General features: G+C 38.8%; 1 protein-coding gene across 4 annotated transcripts in view; it reads right to left on the reverse strand.

Annotated features, from left to right (window-relative positions):
* melk (maternal embryonic leucine zipper kinase) overlaps positions 1–23,932 on the reverse strand; it is an 84,875-nt gene that overhangs the window by 6,007 nt on the left and 54,936 nt on the right. For all 4 annotated transcript variants that reach the window (XM_072589723.1, XM_072589693.1, XM_072589703.1 and 1 more), the window contains 5 exons: positions 22,806–22,925; positions 21,795–22,026; positions 20,571–20,667; positions 12,993–13,161; positions 2,655–2,758 (listed from right to left, as the gene is read on the reverse strand). In XM_072589723.1, the coding sequence (XP_072445824.1) occupies positions 2,655–2,758; positions 12,993–13,161; positions 20,571–20,667; positions 21,795–22,026; positions 22,806–22,925 (722 nt within the window). The remainder of the gene's footprint in view (positions 1–2,654; positions 2,759–12,992; positions 13,162–20,570; positions 20,668–21,794; positions 22,027–22,805; positions 22,926–23,932) is intronic.

Genomic DNA, 23,932 nt, shown 5'->3' on the forward strand with positions numbered 1-23,932 from the left:
ATCATGGTTTGAGTACCTAGAAGACCGAATTTGTCTAGGGAGTTAAAAACATATAAAAAGGAGTAAAACTAGAAATGTTACTCACTGAATCCAGTTAAAATACATTGTTTTTGGAAAACCTCAGACTCATGTATTCAGGTATAATGCCAATTATAGACCATCCTTTCCAACCTCACTTCCTTTTAAGGATACAGATTTATACATGGAAGCAAACTTCTACAATTGAAATTTCAAGCTGCCAGTTGCCTCGCTTTGGCTGCATTCCCACACTTTTGGAGTTAGCTAATCTATATATCAATCACATGACCATGTTTTTCTACAGTAAAACTCTTATTTTTCTCCATCCCAGTTGGTCCAAATGATACAGATGCTATTTTGACCTCAACTTGTAATCCCAGCTGATGGTAACACTGGACAAGTCAGATTCCAGAGTTAAACCTGGCTTGATAGACCATGAAAGTTTTATTTTTGCAATTTGGTTACCATGACCATTCATGGAATATATTAACACAAGGTTGTCAATGTATTTTTAAATGAAAGAATGTAATTTTGTTACACAAAAGAAACAAAGATAGATCAGATTGACTTAACACTCTACATGCCACTGTCACCCCCAAATTATATCTTTCACATTCTCTCAACACTAATGAAGCATCACTCCCAGCCTCACTTTAAAAACAAATCTCAATGAACCAAAAAGGTCACAAATATTTCCTTTCACTGATTTTTGGCACATTCACCCGATGTAATTTTCTCTGTTACTGTTGCTCCCCTAGACACGCTGACAGGCTAACCCACTGACACTCCTGACTTCTTGATTAAAGACCTAAACTTGAAGATACAAACTAAAAACTACCCTTCTGCTCAAAGGGTATTTCTTCTGAATTTGACCTGTGCACCGCCCTAGCCATCTAACTTTTCTGTAGGTCACAAAATCTCTGCTTAGTAAACATTGCAGCAATCATCTCCCCAGCCACCTTGCCAAATCATTTAACACAGGTCATATACTTTCTTTGAAAGGCGGTCTTTAGCTTACTGTTCTAAATGTCTCTGATCATTTTTTAAAAGAGGAGAATCAGAACTTCACAGTACAAAAATATCAATTATCTATTTAACTGTACTTGAGAATCCAAGTTCCCAAAAGTAATAGCACATTATAAACTGCCATCACAAACTTTATGTCTCTGTGAGTTATATGCAGGGGGTGTGGGGGGAAACAGAGTGAGAGAACGAGAGAGACAGAAGGAAAACAGGAGCCAACCTGGTGAACCTACAACAGGATTACATACACACCAAGTAGTATAAAGAACACGTATATGCTGTGCTAAATTATTGCATAACCTACAGATCAGATCAAAGCTCTGCCACACACAATTATGGCTGAGCTGTAAACATGAGTGTGAAATGAAAGACCAAAGGATTTGCAATCACCTTTAGAAGTCCCAAGCGGATTATTCACCTCTAGGTCCCACTGAGATTTCTACAAAATACCTACGTGCTTACACAGACTGTCATCTGTGCCCCTACCACCCAAGGCCAGAATAAGCCTTTTGGTATTTTATTCCTAGGGCCTTGGAGAATGCTAAGCATGTGACTTTGTTACCACAGCAAAGAAGAAAAACACAAGATCTGCAGCCAGTTTGATTTATTCTGTACGATATCAGGAAAAGATTGGGACACTGGATACAGCAAAGACTCTGACAACATTCTGAATATAATGTTGAAAACTTTACACTCCAAACTAAGTTGTGCCTTAAGCTGGTTCAGTGCAGCTGCATTGTCAGATAATAGTGGGTTTCACCATTAAGAGACATCACAATCCTGTGATCTCACTCCATGCACACTGCCTGCACCAACTACTTTATGGTACGAGGTAGCCATTAACAGTACCCATTAGCATCTATTCATTCTCCCAAGCTGACCTTTACCGATTCCATTGTCTGCCCAACTCTCTCTCTCTGGGCTCCATCTCCTCTTATCGTTTACTCTCTTTCCCATCCCCCACCATCCCTTGTCTAGCATACTACTTCTTCCTATCTACACATCAGCTCTGAAGAAGGGTTACTGGAGCTAAAACATTAACTCTGCTTTCTCTCCACAGATACTGCAGTCTTGCTGAGCTTTTCCAACAATTTCTGATTTTGTTTCTGATTTTCATCATCTGCAGTTCTTTGTTTCTTTTTGATTTAAAGTAATATTAGGGTCAATAGAGCTTTTAGCAAAGCTCAGTTGACCCTTAATTATTTACTTACATTGATGGCTGGGTGCGAAGGTGATGGACAATCCATCTGACATTTTATGAGCATCTCTGCTGAAAACACACCCAGGACGTATGTGCTTGCCAGCCCCATTTTTCTAGCTAATGAGATCATGCAGCAACAAACAACCAGTTGCTAAAAAAAGTGTACTTATACACCTGCCAACTTCTTTCATCTGTGACACTTGACAATTTCCAGTTACCTCACCTGCCAATTCCTCTCCAATGGTACCATTAGGCAATTTGAGCTAGCTCCTGCTGAGAGTTTCCAAACCTATCATCCATCTACTCCCATCTCATTCTCTCCCATTCCATATCTTTCAACTGAGTAATGCACATGGTCTCTATATCATATACCACTACTGGAAGCTGACTAATATTATATAAAACAACTTACCCTTTTTGCACGAAATCAACACGTTTTGTGGGCAGAACCAGGATTATTTCATTCAAAACTTCATCTGCATTCAGCATGGTTGTTGTAGTTACATTATATTGCGCCTGTGAAAAGGTGAACACAAATTTTACCACTCAATACAGCTAATTTGATGCAGTTGCTACATTGTTCATTCGCAATTGATTATTATGAACTTGTACAATGGTAATAACAATTTCCCATGCTTCAATCAAGAAAATTATGAGACATTTCTTCTTCGGTTAAAATACTACAGTTTAGAATTGTACATTCAAGTATACATTTGCATAGTAGAATAAAAAGTAAATATTTAAGGTTCAGATGATCGCTCAGTGACCCAGATCATTGCAATTGAAAAAGTTCAGTCTGGGTTTATTATGTCTAGCTAAAATAACAATTTGCCATGATAGGTGATATAACTTATTGCATACCAGAAATGAAATTGAAAAACTGACCAGTTTTCAACAAGAGTATGGAAGCAGCTTGTCAGTCAGCATTTTACAAAGAGAGTAGTCAGATAAAACTGTAGCTTTCACTGTTATTGTCTGGGATACTTACAGTCTTACAAGGATTGATTTAATACGAGGCACAAGTAACAATAGCAAGGGATGCTGGAGTAAGCATATCACTGAGGATACATTCCTGTTTGTTATAAAAAGACATTTCATTTACTCTAATAACTGATTTAAAACACAAAGCTAAATCTGCTGAAGCCAACATGAATAATGATACTACCTGCTCACATCACCATTCTGAAGGCAATTCAATTCTAGTTTGAATTAACCTTTGAGATCAAAAGAGAAGAGATTTTTCAAAGGCTACAGGATTTCAATTCTTGTTACAATCCCCATGGAAATGGTTAATTTTTATTAAAAACAACCTACATTTCTAACAGCCAACTTAAAGGAACTGCATGACAAGATTGAGTTAAGATTAGATTACTTACAGTGTGGAAACAGGCCCTTCAGCCCAACAAGTCCACACTGACCCTCTGAAGAGCAACCCACCCAGACCCATTCCCCTACATTTACCCCGTCACCTAACACTATGGGCAATTAAGCATGGCCAATTCACCTAACTTGCACATTTTTGGACTGTGGAAGGAAACCGGAGCACCCAGAGGAAACCCACGCAGACACAGGAGAATGTGCAAACTCCACAAAGACAGTTGCCTGAGGCAGGAATTGAACCTGGGTCTCTGGCGCTGTGAGGCAGCGGTGCTAACCACTGTGCTGCCGGTGTTTGAAATAACACAAATCAAGGAATATGAACTAAATAGTATTTCATTAGCCAATTTATGCAATAAACGACAGAAAAATCCCTATATAACATACAAAATGATAAACTGTCCTCCTGCCTCCATCACCCCCTCTCTAGTTATATTTGACTTGGCACTTGTTCTGGAAGAATATTGTGTTACTTAAGGGACACAGCGTTGCTTCCTCCTGAGGGCTTGCACCCCCACCCCTCTTGTCAGCTGGTTAGATTCTACTGCTTGGGCTGATTGTCACCTGATGAACAAATTGAAGATTCATCCCCTCTAGCTAAAGTTAGGCTTTCAGACTCATTGAAATTCTCACAAACCTGGCCTTTTTATTCTAAGTGTGAGCTGCAACCTGCATCCTTATGAACAAGAGACTTGTTCTCTGTATCAGATCATTGCAGACTGAACTTATTTGTGAAATTCAGTGAATTACTTCAGCCTTGAATCAGATGGAAATGTTAATAGCTATCCATTAAATTCCCAGTACATTCAATCTCGGAATTAAACATGGCAAGTTCCGATTTTAAGCCACTCTGCTTTAATATCAATGGGTTAACAGAGCCTATTTTTGCTCGGTTTCACATCAGTGGCTTTTGCAGTAGCTCTGATATTGAGTTGTGGTCCAATTGGTGCTAACCTGGAGAGGCTTCTCCCACTCCTTGACTCTCTTGCCAATCCTCCCTCTTGCATTTCTTCCATCGCTCATGGCTAGTGTGCAGCATGAAACTGCTCTTCCTGCCTGTGGCTGCTCATAAATGAGGGCTGGTGAGTTAGTGGATCGGTGAGAACTATTGGAGCAGGAGAGACAACAAGCTGAAGAACAGAAGAGCATGCTAGGTGACAAGCTGAAGGTTAGTAGAATCGGCATGCTCCTTTTAGTTTAGGAACTAATTTTTATTTTTAAAATGTTATTTCATTCACAATAGAGGATTTTTGTAATTTATTTCAACCTATCGACCTGAATTATAGATTTGATAAGGGTATAGTGGGAAAATCCAATTTGATTCATGTTGTTTAACTTAAGAGTTGCACAATTTCATTAAACAAAAACTTAATGTCAACAGTTTAAATAATAACCATTTACAAATGTTGGGAGCAGCAAGCAGGCTCAGTAGTTAGTACTGCTACGTCAAAGTGCCGGTGATCCATTTTTGATTCCACCCTCAAAAGTCTCTGTGAAGTTTGAACATTCTCCTGTGATTGCGTGGGTTTCCTTTGGGTGCTCTGGTTTCCTCTCATAGTCCAAATACATGCAGGTTAGGTGGATTAGCCATTAGAAATGCAGGGTTACAGAGGTGGGTCTGGGTGAACTGCCATTGGAGGGTTGGTTTGTACATGATGGACTGAATAGCCTGCTTCCACACTAAGGATTCTATGAGTCTACTGTGATTGACATCTTGAACACCTTCCAGGGACTTTGGAGACAAAAGGTTTATTATTAGCCCAGATGCGGTTTCCAGGTGTGAACATCTTGCACTTTCTACCTTGCAAAACCATCTGGACCCCATTTAATCTTTAACATTCTGGCCACTCAGATTTACTATCAGCAGAAATCAGAACAGGCCACAGGATCCTCTTCATTCTTCAATTTTACCAAAATTAGACACAGCTGGAACATCTTGTAAAGCTTTACATTTGTGAAAATATAGAATACATTTTCTACAAATTAAAATTGTAAAAAATAAAATATATACGAAAGACATTTTATTGTATTCTAAAATGAAATTTAGCACATAATTGTTAAAGCTTCAGTAATTGTTTTTATGACAACTACCTTTCATGTTATTACGAGACTAGAGACTGTTAGCATTTAAGAAATCAGAATGCCTTGATTTAATGAACAGAACAATGCCACAAGATTTAACTTTTTAAAAAAATAATATAAACTATTATTTTTAATGCACTATTAGCGGTGATTACCTTGAAACCATGTATATTGTCTCTTCAGATTTATTTCTCAATTCCAAGAATCCTCTAATACACAATTTTATTTCCTTCAGTAAGAACCACCCATAAGCATTTCACAGTCCTCTTAGTAGTGTTTCTTAGCTCCAGTTATTCTCAGGAAGAAAAATTTTCATTTAGTTTATTGCCTGTGGATGGTCAGTGCATTGTTCTGGCTACTTTTCTGATACTTTCAAACTAATCTGGTCACTTTCTTGTGCAATAAGAAACAGAGGCTGAATGCAGATTTTCCCACTGACTTCAAGCTTCAAACTGAGATTAAGCCTCACCTCCCTGCTCTGCAGTTGAAGTAGTAATTAGTACTTTTTAAAAAAAACACGTATTGCTTGTAGTAAGGCCTGTCTGACAATCATCTGTTTTAACTAACTTCTGTCAGTAAGCTGCAAACCACAAGGCCCAATCTGCAAAGAATAATCTCTCGCAGCAAACATCCAGATAAATTAGAACTAGTGAACCTTCCTAAGCTCTACCCATCTCTAAGTCAGTGTTCTGGGTACCTTTTAAATGTAATTATCCTTCTAGTGAATGCTTTTAAACTAATTTACTTTCAACTCCAAAATAAAAATATTTCTCTGGACTGCTGTTACGAAAGGCTTAGCAGACAGCACGTCTTCAGCTCTTTAGCTAAGTAAGCCTGTGTTGTTTTACTGCTCTTTGATTTTGACCTTTATAACCCAAACCCAAAGGCAATATTCTTAAAACCACTACACCTGCAACCTCACATCCCTGCATATCCTCCACTGAACCATTACCATCAAGCCAGAGGATCAACCCTGGTCCAACAAGGAGTGCAGGAGAGCATGCCAAGAGCAGCACCAGACATACCTGAAAATGAAGCGTCAACCTGAAGTTACCAAACAATTGCATGAGAAACAACATAAGCAGAAAGTGATAAACAGAACTAAGTGAGCTCAAAACCAAATGGTTCAGATCTAAGCTCTGCAGTCCACAGTATCCACTAGTGACTGGTAGTGGACAATGAATCAACTCACTAGAAGAGGCAGCTCTACAAATATCTCTATTTCTCAATGATGAAAGAGCCCAAAACTTCAGGATAAAAGGTAAGGCTGAAGCATTCGCAGCAATCTTCAGCCAGAAGTGCTGAGTGGATGATCCACCTTGGCCTCCTCCAGTGGCTGCCAGCATTGCAGATACCAGTCTTCAGGCAATTCTATCCTCTCCACGTGATATAAAACAAAACACCATTGGAAGCAGAGTACGGCAAAGGCTATAGTCCTGATAACATTCCAACTATAATACTGAAGACTTGTGCTTCAGAACCTGCTGTTCCACTAGCCAGTAGTTACAACACCTTAAAGTGTGGAAAATTGCCAAGGTAGGTCCTATACTGAAAAAAAAAAACAGGACAAATCCAACCCGGCCAATTGCTGTCCCAACAGTGTACTCTCAGTTATCAGTAAAGTGATGGAAGGTGACTGACCTCATTACAGCCTTGGTTCAAACGTGGAAAAAGAGCCAAATTCCAGAGGGGAAGTGAGAGTGCCAGCCCCTGACATGAAGGTCACTTTCAAACAAAAGTGGCATCAAGGAGCCCTAGCAAAACTGGAATGACTGGGTATCTGGTGGCAAACTCTCCATTGGCAGATAGGAAGATTGTTTAGGTTGCTGGAGGTCAGTCATTATAGCTCCAGGACAGTTCTGCACTAGTTTCTGAGGATCGTGTCCTAGCCCCAAATATCTTCAGTTGCATTATTAATAACCTTTCCTCCATCATAAAGTCGGAAGTGACATTTTCCGCATGACGTACAGCGCCATTTGTGTTAAGATACTGAAACACTCCATGTTCAAATGCAAGAAGACCTGAGCAATATCCAGACTTAAGCTGACAAGTGGTAAATAACATTTGCGCCCAGGCAATGACCATCACCAATAAGAGACAGACAGACAAACAATCTAATCACTTCCCCTTGACATTCAATGGCATTACCATCACCAAATCCCCCACTATCAACATCCTGGGGGTTATCATTAGACAAACTCAACTGGACTCACCACATAAATACACAATGGCGACAAGAGCAGGTAAGATGCAAAGATTACTGCAGCAAGTAATGCACCTTGTGACTCCCAGAGCCAAAGTGCATCAGCTGAAGATGTATATGGCAGTATTTAATTAGTCATCAACACCAATTTGTTGACCAAGTGAATTAGAATACACAAATTTTGCTTCAAATTACAACCACTTAGTTGACTCAACTAATCCTAGTGACTGCAATAGGGGTTTCTACCTTGAAACTAAAGAACTTTTAGAAAAGGTCACAGATAAAAAAAAATTCCTGTAAAGATTGAAGCTATGGGAATACAGTGGACCATGGAGGCGCTAGGAAGTGATAACAAAGAAATACATCAATTATTGGGATAAATGTAAATGTGAAAGCTGTAACAGGGGCACAGGATATCAAGGACGAGAAAAGCAGATTTGGTCAGGACAAATGTGAAAGTGGATCAAGAGCAAAGACAAAGTAACAACATTTTAATGTCAGCTGCAGAGGCGTTCATGGATGCATGGTTTAATTCAATTCAGGGGATCACATGGGAGGGGTCCAGCCAGAGTTGTGAGCAGATAGAGGTTTTAAAACATTAGAAGTGTCAAGAGTTTAACTAAAAGTGATGGGAGAAAGATTCCAGAAGGGGTGGCAGAATCTCTTCAGTCCTTAAATCATAAGTATACTTCAAATAAATGCATAGACGACTGCACTTACTAGCTTTTGATGCAGTAACATTGCAAGCCTTTAACTGTTCATTTTCAGTAATCACTGTTATTGAGGAAGCATCAAATGAGTGGTCACAAATGAGTTGGGAGCATGGTCAGTACCAGACTTTACACAGTACACATAGCTGGAGCACTGAAAGTTGCCAGAGGTCTGTAAAAGGTTCAGGATGAGAGCAAAGGAGCAGGCAACAAGGGCAGCCTCATGGTGTCGAGAGAAGTACAGCCTAAATGGTTAAAGCAGTCTTAGCAGTTCAGGGCAGAAGGCAAGAAAGGGGTTGACAAAGTTAGAATTGGATAAACACTGATTAGGCAATGTAGACTACAAAACCTGCAGATTTGGTACTTTGGCTAGGATTCTAAATAATTAAGTGGCAGGGAGAAACTGGCAAGAACCCAGAATTGAAAACATACAACTCTTCTTTCACTGTATTCTATAATTTAATCTGAACTGCTGCTACGATGTCTGATAAAATGAAAGCAACGTGCTGGACCAGACATTGATCAGGGCACAAGAAGCGACAATGGCACATGCAGCACTGTCAGCCCTGCAGAGTTCTCCTAACATCTAAAAGCTTATGTTGAATTGGAAGAGCTGCCCATAGACTTGTTGAGCAACAATTCAACAGTCATTCTCTCAGAATCATGCCTTGCAGCCAATGTTCCAGAAAACACCATTACTATTCCAGGCTCAATCCTATCAATAAGACAGATTCTCCTGCACCCCAATTTAGTTCTCTACTTCGAATCCCAATTGGAATATACATCTTGTGATAAGACCGCAATGTACTCTGGATCAGAGATTTCTAATGTTCATCATCAAGTGTCTCAGTAGCACCACTTCTGATCAAGGTGACCAAGTCCTAAAGGACATTGCTGCTAGATTGGCAGATGATGAGAATGCTAACAATTGAGTAAAATGTATTTGACCCCACCTTCACCAACCTACCTGTAACAGATATACCTGTCCATGACAGTCAGAAGGAGTTACCACCACAGTGCCTTTGTGGAAACAAAGTTCCACTTTCATACTGAAGACCCCCTCCTTTGTCTTAAGTAGCTTTAGCATGCTGCTATTTGGTATAGATTCTGAACAGATTTAGCAACTCAGGACTGGGCATCCATCAGGTGCTGTGGATCATTAGCAGCAACGCAATTGTATTTGAACACATTCTCCAAATTCACGATCCAGCGTATCCTCCAAGCCAGGGGATTAACTTTAGTTCAATGAAGAGGACTGGATTGCATGCCAGGAACAACACCAGGCATACCTTAAAAAAACAAGGTGCCTTGCAGCAGCTTTTCAACAGTTTGCTGGTATGCCCTACAACATAAGTCTATCCTTTCAAGCTGCCTACCAGTGTGTCAGAGACATGCTGCGATGGTTGTGAAGATTTTGCAGCGGTCGAGTGCCAGTGTCCATGTACTCTACAGGAGGCCATGACGGGGGTGGCCCTAAACAGGTGCCCACCAGGTGGAGCTACTATACAAGACTACTTGCATGCCAATTAAGCATAAACAGAATGGCATAGACAGGGTTAAGCAATCCCACAACCAATAAATTAGATTTTTATTCTTATCATATCCAGTTGTAAACTGTAGTGAATTAAAACAGGTCACTGGGAACAGCAAGCTTCACAAATGTCCACAGTCTCAATGAACGGAGGACCCAGCAGCTCCATGAAGACCAGGACACTTGCAAATGCCTCATCTTTAGTCAGAAGTGCCAAGTGGATGATCTCTCTCAGACTCCTAAGGATCCAATGTCATGGAGTGAATCAAATTAATTGAAGGGTGGCAACTACAGGATATCAATAAACTGAAGACACTGGATACTGCAAAGGTTTATCATTAACCAAAAACTAAATTAGACTAGCCATGTGAATACACTGGCTACATGAGAAAGTCAGAATCTGGGAATTGTGCAAAGAGTAATACATCTTTTGACTCCCCAAAGCCTTTCCATCATCCACAAGACAAGTTGGAAGCGTGATGGCAGACTTCCCACTTTCCTGGAGGAGAGCAGCTCCATCAACACAAGCAGCTCAACATCATTCAGGAAAAAGCTGTCCACTTGATTGGCAATCCATCTAAAACCTTTAACATTCATGCTCTCCATCACCAATGCACAGTGACAACAGTATGCGCCATCTTCATGTTGCACTGTAACAACTCATCAGGGCTCCTTAGACATCACCTGCGAAGCCAGTTTGTGCTCCTTCATTATCACTGGGTTAAGATCCTGGATCTTTTTCCTTATTAGTGTTGTCAGTGTCCCACGTGGACTCCAGCAGTTTAGGAAGGCAGCTTGCCATCACACTTGAAGGCAGCCATGATGGGCAATAGATACTGGTATAGTCAGTGACACCCACATTCTGAGAGTGACTGGACATCATCCAAAGACTAGTCAACATTTGGCTCATTCATGAATGGGGTGCCAGGCAAAACTCTGATAGCCTGACATTCGACCACAATTTAAGTAGTCACTGTTTTTGAGAGATCCTGTGAGAGAACTAAAGTATTTTTGAAAATAAAAAAAAAATCCAAATCAAATTTTGTGAAGATTAAGCTTGCAAGCTAACATTTGTTCATATAATAATCTAAAAAAAAAAATTCTTGATAATTTTTTCTACCAAAAGCTTCAATCACTGATGATAAATAGTCAGCAATTTTCTCTTGGATTGAGATTCTTTTTCAGCAATTTCCTAAAATGTACTGTTTTGAGTCACTTTTAAAAAAAATAAAATCAGATTTGAAAAGATCAGAATTGAATGTACTGACATTTTCTTTTTTGTTTAGAATTCATTGGTTCACAGAAGAGACAGATAATATAACCTCATTTAGCTCCAGGATGTGTGATGGCTGAATTTTATCAGTCTCCAGATAGAAGTCCAGAGTCTTAAGAGCTGGATGTCATTAACCTGGTAGATCAAAGTTCAGTAAATTCCTTTATTCAACTATTTTTCCCTGGTGCAGGACAAAACTTATCTGATTCGAGTACATTTGGAAACAAAATTACCTTTTGCTTTACATTCTATACTCATGTTTTTCAATTCATAGAAACACTGCAAGTTTTACAGCTTTTGAACATAGCACAATGAAAGCTTCTAATCTCATGATGTACCATAAGCTCATCAGGATGTAATTCAAATGTTTGATTCAGCACTATATAAAAATTAGAAATTTTGGAAAAGTAGTGCTTTGGTAACCATAATCACATCCTTACAAAAGCAAATGAAAAAAAAGTTTCCCAACGTACCAGCTTTTCAATGCTAGGAAATTAATTGAAAGCAAATTACCAAAATGGACAAAGCTGACATGCACTACAGCTTGCAAGTATCCTTTATGTTGAAAGAAGCTGATGTGAGAAAAATGAATACCAAGCCAAGGAAAGATTAAAAGGCAACCAAAAAGGTTGGTGTAAAATTAATTTTAAGGTCAGTCTCAAAGGAAGTAGGAAGACAAGCAAATTCAAGTTCAAAAGAAATTAATCTGACTTTTTTGTTCTCAGGTAGATGAAAAAAATGGAGGTGAAAGTAAGCAATTTTTCTAACAGAAGGGATATAGAATCAGAAATGCTGAAAAATATGCCAAGATATAGCAGAAATTACTGGAAAAACATAGCAGGTCTGGCAGCATCTGTAGAGAGAAAGCAGAGTAAACATTTCAGGTCCAGTGACTCTTCTTCGGAACGGAAGAAAATTTCTGATTTTGTTGCTGATCTCCAGCATCCGCAGTTGCGTTTTTTTTCCCCTGTCAAGATATATATGGAATCAGTCACATAGAGCTTGCATAGTCCAAAGACAGCAGCTTTGGTTTTTTCAATGTTTAGCTGGAGAAGTTAAATTCAAAGTCTGATGTCACAGAAGTCATCTCACTGTAAAGAGACAGCGGAGGGGTTGGGAAAGGTGATTGAGTGGAGCTCGGAGTCAGTGTGCACACACAGAGCTGATCAATATCTGCACATATTGTTGGCAAGTGTAAGTGGTTACAAGAAGAAAAGGGGTACAGAAATGGTTCCTCAAGGGATCGACTTGTGGCACAGGGGTGGAGAAAGCCGAGTAAGACAATAAAGGCAGAGCAAAGGCAGTCCTCTGAAGCTGAGCAATGGACATGTTAAACAAGGCTTTCAAATTAGAGAGAAGAGTAAGAGTAATGAATGACTACTGGAGTATGTCATTCATGACTTTGGTCACATGTAGATCAAAGCTCCATTCAAGTACAAGTTGTCAATTGATAATTAGAAGAGACTGACTTGACACATATGACTATAATAGAGCACATTCAGCATAATTGATTTCATATTTTTATATTTGATGTTTAACTTCTGAACTGATCATATCTAAGCATAAAACCAAACCTTGATTCTCCTTGGTCCATCCTTAAAAGACTTTTTCAGTTTGTTAGGCGTTAGCATTGTGATCATCTTATCCAAGCCCCTTTCCAAACTTCCAAACATCTTGGCACCTTTCTTCTTCTGGCCACTTTCATCATTAGCCTGATTCAGATCCATGTCCAATGAACGGGTCCTGTAAGTATCAACACTTAAAAGTTCTCATTGTATAATGGATGTGGCCTCATTCATTACAAAGCATGAAGGTTTTTATTATACATTGTATTTCTATATTAGACAACAACACTTCACAAAATAACGTAGAGGGCTTGCAGTAACAAACAACAGGCATGGAACTGTTGCCCAACCAGGCCACTGTGGTCATCTTCCTCCAAAACAGGTATATCGTTTTGGATACTGTTCGGGGAGATGGCTCACCGGGGAGGGCAACAGTTGCCAGGATCATGACACCATGGCGGGCAGTGCTGTTCAGAAGAGCGGGAAAAAGACTTGTAGGGCCATACTCATACGGAATTCTATTGTAAGCAGAGTTGATAGGCAGTTCTGTGGCCAAGAACAAGACTTCCGGATGGTATGTTGCCTCCCAGGTGCTCGGGTCAGGGATGTCACTGGTCGGCTGCAGAGTTTCTCAAAATGGAGAAAGATGACCAGTGGTGTTCCACAGGGATCAATGCTGGGGCCACAGTCATTTGTGATATACAACAATGATCTGGAAGAGGGCATTGTTGGTCTGATCAGTAAGTTTGCAGATGACACGAAGATTGGTGGAGTAGCAGAAAGCATAGGGGCCTGCCAAAGAATACAGGAGAATATAGATAGACTGGAGAGTTGGGCAGAGAAATGGCAGATGGAGTTCAATCCAGGCAAATGTGAGGTGATATATTCTTGGCAAATCTAATTCTAGAACGAACTATGCTGTAAACGGAAGACCCTTGAGAAAAGTTGATGAGCAGAGAGATCTGGGAGTTCAGGTCCATTGTATCCTGAAGGTCACTGCACAGGTGGATAGAGTGGTCAAGGCGGCATATGGTATGCTTGCCTTCATTGGACAGGGTATTGAGTATAAGAGCTGGCAGGTCATGTCAAAATTTTAGAGGACTTTGGTTCGGCCACATTTAGAATACTGTGTGCAGTTCTGGTTGCTACATTACCAAAAGGATGTGGACACTTTGGAGAGGGTGCAGAGAAGGTTTATGAGGATGTTGCTTGGTATGGAAGGTGCTAGCTATGAACTGAGGTTGAGTAGGTTAGGATTGTTTTCCTTAGCAAAAAGGAGATGGGGGGGGGGGGGGGGGGGGGGGGGGGGGGAACCTGAATGAGGTCCACAAAATCCTGAAGGGTATACACAGGGTGGATAGAGATAAGCTTTTTCCCCCAGGGTGAGGGATTCAATGACGAGTGGTCATGTGTTCAAGTTGAGAGGTGAAAAGTTTAAGGGGGATACACGTAGAAAATACCTGGAGCCCGTTGCCAGCAGAGGTAGTAGAGACAGGCATGGTGGATTCATTAAAAGGTGCGTCCAGACAGATGCCTGAGTAGGTGGGGAGCAGAGGGATACAGATCCTTGGGAATTGGGCGATAGGTTTAGACAGTGGATTTGGATCAGTTCAGGCTTGGAGGGCCGAAGGGACTGTTCCTGGGCTGTAAATTTTCTTTGTTCTTTAACACCATTCTCATCCTGGTCATGATCATGATGGTGATTCATATTAACTGCTTTCAAACAAGCAAGCACACAATAGCCAGTGAACCAGAAGACCAGAATGTCTTATTGTGTTTTCATGAATCAGTTGGAACTAGAAGTACAATGACCACAAAAACTAATGAAGGTGGCAGACTCAATAGCTGAACAGGATAAGCTACAGGAGGATTTGAATATATTTGTCAAATAGGCAGACAGGTGGCAGATGAAATTCAATGGAGAGAAATGCGAAGTGTTTTAACAGAGACAAGAAATTCAGCAAGGATCTATTCTTTAAATTGGAAAAAAAAAATGTACATTTTAAAAGGAAAAGGTATCTGGAAGTCCTGATTGACAATAAATTGAAGCTATTATGACAATGCTTAGGGGCAGTGAGTAAAAGGAAATCAGGGATTCAGTTGAAATGAGGTAATCCTGTACAAAAAGGAAATTGCAGCTGTTGAGGGTACCAAACAGAGAAGCCAAATAATCACAGAGAATGAAAGGATTACATTATGAGGAACAAGTACATAAACATGCCATATTCAAACTGAAAGACAGAAATCCAAAGTGTACCGTGGTTGCTGTTTTTAGGATTCTAAATAGGACTAAATAATGTAGAACATAAGGTGTCAGTGGAACCAGCCCACATGGAGGAGGGTGAATTTAAAACTAAATCTGTGGAAATATTAATCCAGTGAGTGGTTAATCTAAGGAACAAGCTCATGATGGCACAGTGGAAGCAAAGTTTTGATCCAAGTTTGATAGATTTTTTTCCTCGAAGATAATATTTTGTACACATTTGCACACAATTTATTTCCATGATCCATAAAGGACCAAAAGGGAAGATAAATCTTATTTATGAAAATCAAAGTGACTAGGTACCATTAACATCCTATTATATTTTGATGGCTTCTGCATTCTTACCTGAGTGGATGTCAGAAGTACTAATCTCGGTCATGTGGCTGAACCTGGTTACAAGACTGTAGCTTAATTACTCCAGAATCAAAAGGGAAAAACAGAAGCTTCATTGCCTTCAAACATTAGCTCATCAGCAGGTAGCCAAACATACTGTACCTATTCCAACTTCAAGTTCATCTCAGAACCAATCACCTGATAACTCTCAGAGAATTTGCTATTTTTAGAAGAACCTCGCTTGAGCCAAAGCATCAATTCATCTAAAATTACAGGTCTGCTGTAAAAGGGACTGAAATAGTCCCAAGTGTAATTATATTGTTTTATTCATCCTTTGTACCTACTTTGAGAGAATGCCACATTTATGAATTTCTGGGGCAAATAAAAATCTCAAGGCTGGAATTATTTAAATTGGGACTATTCGGAGGAAAAGAAAATACACAGATCTTGCATGTCAAATATGTTGATCACATTTAAAAGAAAACACTAAAATTCTGTCAGTGACAGATGCCCAGAATGCAATGCAGTAATCCAACAGGGTTCAACAGAATCTGTCTATATCTTCCACCCTTTATATTAAAGCAGTCTTCAGATAATGGATTCCATTTCATTAGCCACTTAAATTATTTTTTGTCTCTCTCCCTGACCCTTTAAATGATTTCTGCGCTCAGATTTCCTAAAATTCTGACACACAGTCCCTAGCTGTTCAGTACTTGAAAAGCACTCCAGTGTATCAGAGTTCAAAGTGATAGATGAGGGAGCTCAGGAAAATTGTGAACTGCTAATATGTGCACAGCTTATTTTAAGCTCCTTTTCAAAATTAAATGAACACCAATTTCATTTGCAGTTAAAATTATGACTTTCAGTTTTTGTAAATGCCATTTGATAGTGATCAGAGAACAGTCGAAACGGAGTGGGCTTGATAAGAATTCAAAACATTCTGCACTAGATTACCAAGTCTTCAAACAGCAGCTTATGTTAGGAGGAATTGAATTTACTTTAGTAATAAGCTGTTGGCATTCACAAACCCTGTGCACTATCAGATATAACCCTATAGCATGAAAATCAAAGTCCAATCAGAAGCCAACAATCTATCCTTATTACTTAGTCTCCAGGCAATATCTGTGCTGAGCTCTTCATTTGTAGAGAATCAGCAATTGAACAACATTTGCTGAATAATCCTGAGAGAGAGTAATTATGCTGCTAACCAATTTAGGTTTGTCAGTCAGACCTGCAGTGGAGCATGTATTTGTCCTGATAATAACACATAGATCCAACAAACATGCACCTGTTGCAACACCAAACAGGTAATAGCCATTTGTTCGTTCGTTTCAGACCAAAGTCAACCTGTTTGGTTTGAAATCTAAACAAAGCTGTCAGTTAACAATCAATCATTAACACGTATGCTCCATAGTAATGGATCAACCACAGCCCACTTGCCAACCATCAACACACTCCTCGCATGCAGCATAAATGCTGGTTTTCCCCTTTAATGGCATGGTTGGGAAGTGCACTGTATTACATTATGAAAAGAAAAAATGAGATGGCAATAGGTCACTTAAAATCAAAACTAAACAGGACAGAGATGCAAAGAGATCTTGGAATGCAAATACGCAAATAACAAAATTGTGACTTAGGTCTATTGAGACTGTCGGGAAAGAGTTGAGTTTTGAATTTTGTGAAACAAGATAATCAGCTAAGCATGACTCAGATCAGCTAAGAACTTAGTGAACAATGGGATGCTGGAGATAAGAGTAATGGGTGGAAAAGCATTCATTGTGGAGAGCCATTTAACAATATTGCAAGCATTCAGTACGTAAAGTTAGTTTAACAAGGTGAAAAGTATTCATTATGTGAAGCCAGTTAAGGTTAAGAACATTCATTGTGCAACACTAGATGACTTAATGTGTACTATTGACACTCGCTGATTGTAACGGTCACTCAATCAATATGTATGTTGCCTTTATCTGGATGCTCCTCCCTGTAAAATGACTAAATAATTCATTATGAAACTGCTATTCCAGAGAAGACTGTGAATCCATGTCACTGTGCACATGGGCAATTGTTCTCTCTCCCTCCGGAATAAAAGATGAAGGAGGTAAAACTATACTGCGTCTGAGCTTTTTGCTTTGACTGAGGGGGGCAAAACGGGGATGACAATATGGTCGTAGTCAGCAGGATCCAAATTAATGTTACTATCAGACAGTGTTAGTGGCCACCTGGAACATCGGTGTCTCGAGATGGATGGGCCCACAAGGTAAGATTTTAAACCTTGGTCTCTCTTTATATTCCCTTGTGCCAGTAACTGTTTTGCCTTGTTTGAATCAGGATCTTAGTTCAATGTGTTTTGTGGGCGATGTAATGGGGCAGATCTTGTTTTTACATTGAAATTGTACAACATTATGTCCTTTATAAAATGATCAAACTTGTAACCTTAAAACAAATTAATTGATTGCCTGGAGCCTCTCATTTGTTTGATATTCTACAATACCAGTTTAAAAGAAAAAGCACAGTTGAATCAGTGGTTATGTTTGAGCCAGTGAGAGGATTGTATTAAAATATCTTTGCTGCTGTGATTTTAATGCAGAGTGTTCACAAAAAGAAGAGAGCACTTTGAGTTTGATATCTTGTTAAAATCCAAGAGAATATTAGCACTTGAGGCTGAGCTGTTTAAATTCTGTTAATTATTGTTAAGATTTCATTGGCCCCCTTCATGTTGCCAAGTCAAAGAATGTTGGTCTCTACCAAAGTTGCCACTATAATTCTGAATGTTTTATTTGGGAAGTTTCTTTGGTGAACATATTTTAAAATTTGTTTTCCACGAATATTTGAGATTTAAATCTGAAAAGAAACTGCCTTTTCAATTACTAAAGCACAGGAAACATTTTCTTGTTTTCTTGCTGTTCCAGACTTTTGAAATACTTTTCCTGACAGCTTTCATATTTCAGGCCATTTGTCAAATGAAAAATAATTTTTGAATAAGCTGAATGAGGTAGCCGAGGGTTTGATTGTTGTTTAGAATTGACTGAATTGTTTAGGCAGTACAATTTAGAAGTTTATGGATTGTACAAAACTTGATAATGCCATAAATAGTGAACAGAGTAACAGATTTCAAGAATTCAAAGAACGTTGAAATAGGCAGACAATTTAGTGTAGTTAAAACATGTGACTGTCTTCATACTGATAACCATCTTGGTAAGGAAGGAATGAGAGGGGAAATGCAAAGATACTTTCAGCAGCTAACATTGTCTCTAGAGTTTCTCCATTCACAGGTGCCCACCCCTCCACAACCTGATCCAACAGATTCAGATTCAGATTCAGATTCAGATTCAATCAGCTCCTCAGTCATGAGAATGAAGAAAAGTGAAGAAACTAACAGTGAAGAGGAGGTTGGTAAGCTTCTAGTCAGAGGCCTTCCTACAGACATTAAACCACGTGAGCTTTACCTTATCTTTCAATCATATCAACGAATATGATGGTTCACTGATCAAGCTAACATCACAACAGCCACTTGGATTTGTTATACTTAAACAGCAGAGCGGGAGCAGAAGCAGCAAAAAAAAATGCTGCATTCACCGAGCCTGCTGCAGCTGCTACACTGCAGACTCAGATGCACTGGTATCCTCCATCTGAAGCTGGAAGGATGGAAGTCTCGTCAGTTTTGTTAAATATTTAACTACCATTATCCAAGAAATCAGATTTCTCCATGGAGTGATGCACAAGGACAGACTGAATTTTGTTTTCAGGTTGGACTTTACTGAAGGAGGAGATTTGGGAGAACTGGCTCGTTTCCACTTGACTTGGAGGGGATGGAACGGTCACCAATGACTGCGAATTTAAGAACTTTACTGGCGAATCTTTCTTTCCACATGAGAGGATTCTTCAAATTCCAATTAATGTTATGAACTAGTAATTCTTGTTGTTATAATCGCTGCATATTGTGTCAGCATATCAACAACTTGCTTAAATAGTGGCTGTCAGAGTCTTATGAAAGTTGGTAATAGCATTCAGTATGTAAGGTCAGTTTGACAAGATGAAAAGTATTCATTACGTAAAGCCAGTTAAGGTTAAGAACATTCATTGTGTAACACCACATGGCTTAATCTTTACTATTGACACACGCTGATTGTAACGGTCACCTAATCAATCAATACGTATGCTCCTCCCTGTAAAATGACAATACAGTTTATTAAGAAATTGAATTATATTCGGAGAATATTCCAGAGAAGACCATGAACTCATGTCCCTGTACACATGGGCGATCGTTCTGTCCCTTCAGGGCCTGGAATAAAGATGGAGGTAAAACCATACGGTGTCTGAGCGTGTTGCTTTGACTGAAGGTTGGGGGGTGGGGGAAGAAAATGGGGGCACAAAACAAATTACACATAAAGATTCATTTCTAAAGGAATAGAATCGAAAAGTTGAGAGTGCCTATTCTAAACAAGGTATAGATCATATATAAATTACTGTATACAGCTCCAGCTATTATTTAAAAAAAAACACTGGACAGGTCGTAGGTTGTATGAACTGGAATTTATAAGAGTAAGTGGCAACTTGCTTGAAGGGATCTCGATGGTGTGCATGTTGAAAGGGGATGCTTCCTCTTGTGTGAAAATATAGAGCTGGGGTCATCATTTTTTAAAAAACATGTTTCTCTTTTAAATAGATGAGGAGAATATTTACACTTAGTGGGTCATAAGTCCTTGGAACGCTCTTCCTTAAAAAAAGGTGGTGGAAGCAGCCTATGATTATTTTTAAGGCAAAGGTATATTGAGAATTGAGAAGCAATGGGGTGAAAGGCTATTGGAGGCAAGCAAGATTGAGGAATAATCAGTTCAACTATGATTGTATTGAATGACATATCAGATTGAGGGGTCTAATGACATTCTTAATTTGCACGTTCAGACAATAGAAAATTATTCAAGATTGAAAGAAATAGCAAATAGCTATAAGTAAGCATTCATTTCTAAAACATTCATTCCGCTACATACCGTCTTTCTGGGCTAAATGCTGTGCCTGTTAATTCCTCTGAGAAAAGCTGATTTGTAGTATGTTTTATAGGCATCTCCTTGTTGCAGTTGATCATGGCTAACGGTTAAAGAATGGAAATAATTTAAAACCTGACATTTAATACATTATTTTATAGTAAACTCTAACTTGGGGGTTTCAACAGTTCTGCAATGAACTTTAACAATTTTGCAAAGAAAATTTAATTAGCAACCATGATCCAACACAGTCAGCACTGGAGGACATACAATGTTTTACTGTGACATGGATAATTATTGCTGTAACCATTTAGTATCAGCCAGTAAGTAACCCTTGAACTAGTTAAACATAATATTGATCTGTTATAAGTGAACACAGTATTTTTCAAAATCAGAATCATGCAATATTGCAGCACATGCCACATAGAAAAGGCAAGTGGAGGGCAATGCAAATTTGGGATCACAGATAATCTTGAATCAGGAGGGATATCCTGGCAAGTAAACCAAAACAAAAAATGTTTGAAACTTCCAAATCTCTCAATTTTTGTTCATTTCAGGGATAAATATTCTCACAGAAGGAATTAAAGATTCTGTACATGCTTGCTTGAAGTTTGAAATGCACAATGGTCTAAAGTGGGATGACTGAATATATAATTTTTCCTGCATGATACTAGATGGTCTAATCCCACGTCCACACTAAATTTGTTTCAGCTTATCCCTGCTTGGCTGCTCATGTGAAATAGGCTCCATTGACTAATGGGAGTCAGCTCTTCCAGTTCGGTCAAGTCCAGAGGGGAGGGGAAATTTATTATTGGTTGGATGTACTGCAAACACACATTAGAGGGCTTTCTAAGGTCGGGCAGCTCAAGATTGACCTCTTATGATTAACAGAACATGATCAGAAGTGATAAAAGGTTACCAGATAGTAGCTTTAATTGAGCTGGAAACTGTGATAAAAATGTGAGCCCCCAGTTCAACTCACTTTGCGGTGGTGTTTTGTACAACATGTGCACCGGGCAACTGTGGCAAAATGAAGAATAAAGCACAAATGATTGATTGTGATATTTGACCTGAAGACACACTGGCATTAAACTGTTAAGACATTATGCTCGATTTTGAAAGTATGGCATTATTTGAGTTGAAAAACATTGTGACCCTCTAGCTGTTCAGGATGCTTACTATTCTTGGAATGTACAGATAAGAACATTTAAGATTTAACAACAAAGTTACCTTTATGATGAATATCTGCATGTTCTTTGGAATTGAACAGATTTTTCTTTCCATAGTTTTTATTAACAACTGGCGTTTTGGCTTCAGGTTGCACAAAGTGATCATCTGGTTTCACAATTTTTACCCGCTTTTTATTTTCTTTGTTTTCAGATTTCTTTGAAGCAATTTTTTGCTTGCCTGAAGATCGTAAATTCTCTTCTGAAGAATCTTTAAGTAATCTGCATCGTGGTCGCTGAAATACAAAAGATACCAGTTATTTACAGAAAGTTGTGTCATTGTTAGCATATTCACAAGGGATACTAAATAGTGCAAAAAAATGCAATAAAAGAAGAAACATCAGCGTACCACTATGTAAAATTTAACAAGAGACTTGAAAAAGCAAGTTTGACAAAAAAAAACACTCTTTTTGAAAAATACATGAAGCATTGCATATTTACATGAATTGCATATTTACAAACAAATTTAACTGGGCTACAGTCTGTAAGCCATATGTTATATAACAAGTAAACAGCCTTTCAGACTGATCACTCTAACTGATGTAGAGATGATATTTGTGATTCAATCTCAAATGAAGAGTGGTGTTTTGAAAAGTTCAATGCCAAAAAAAACCCAAAAATTTCAAGAATCTGTACAAATTACCTGAGGACTTCACTAAAAGCACATACATATCAACTTCCTGATAAGGACATGACTAATGAATAAATGTAATACAAAGAATGACAGCAGTGGAAGCAAAATATTATAAAACTACATATTTTGCATTGTTCGAAATATTGGAATGCTCAATATCACTCTATAGATCAAAGGATTGATTTAAATATCTAGATTCTAAAAAAAAATGAAGTAATATGCCATATGTATAACTCAGTTCCTATTGTAAAAAGGCAGCAGATATGTAACTTAGAGATATAGATCTCAATACTAGATTTTATATTTCATACAGTCGTCAAAATTTGTAAGCAGTTGCGGCAAAGTAATACAACGCGATAAAGAAGAAAACGTTCTGCGAACCTCTGTTTGGGGCGTCAAAAAAAGTGGATCATATAGGGCACATTCATCTGCAAATTCCACAGATCTGCACACATAGCGACCATTATCTTCCACATCTTCAAAACTTACATTCCTCTTGGACTGAGAACAATTAAAAGGTTAAAGTTTGCTTTAAAAAAAAACGTAAAGATTAACCAGTAATTAACCAGAAATTTAACATTTTCTTCCATTACCACAATATATTTAAAAGTTTCATCTAGAATCCACATGATGGAATTACTAGTCAAACAGGTTTACTTGGAAGCACTAGCTTTCAGAGCACTGCTCCTTCAATCGGGTGATTGTGGAGAATTAGATTGTAAGATACAGAATTTATAGCAAAAGTTTACAGTATGATGTACTGAAATTATATTTTGAAAAAGACCCAGATCGTTTGTCAAGTCTCTCATCTTCCCATCTTTTAGAATGACCATGTTGGCTTCAGTTCTTTCATATGTAAATCGCAAAACCTTTTTTAAAAAAAGGTATATTCTCAAGTGCACTTGAACAATTGATGTCATGTCGGCCCAGATAAGGTATTATTAACTCCCTGTGTAAGGCTGTCTGTGCCACAATGGTCAGACTGATTCTAATCTAAAAAGTGGATTTACAGAATCTTACATGGAATCATGCAGTTTTTGAGCAAAGTAAAATGTAATTCTGCAAACTTATATGTATAGGTGTGCATGTGGGTTTGTTTGTACGCGTGCGTGCTTATGAGTGTCTGTGAGAGGGTGTGTGTATGTATGTGAGCGTGAGTGTTAAGGGGTTTAAGTCTGTGAGAAGGTGTGTTGGAGTGTATGAGTGGAGGTCTGAGTGTGCCTGTCTGTCCGTGTGTGTATACAGAGCAATGGAGTCGCCTGTAGTATGACATGAACCCAAGGTCCCAGTTGAGGCCATCCCCATGGGTACCAAACTTGGCTATCAGCCTCTGCTTGGCCACTTTCATGGCTACTTTCAAAGCAGCTGTTTGTAATACTTATCACTGATAGTATAAATATTTATATATGCAGATTTCTAACCAAACATGGTCGATCTGAAAGTTTTCACAAACTACAATCCTCACAGATAATTTCTTTCTAGAAGAACCTGCACTTATTCCTGACTTC

This window comes from Chiloscyllium punctatum, chromosome 2 (genome assembly GCF_047496795.1).
Source record: "Chiloscyllium punctatum isolate Juve2018m chromosome 2, sChiPun1.3, whole genome shotgun sequence".
Lineage (NCBI taxonomy): Eukaryota > Metazoa > Chordata > Chondrichthyes > Orectolobiformes > Hemiscylliidae > Chiloscyllium > Chiloscyllium punctatum.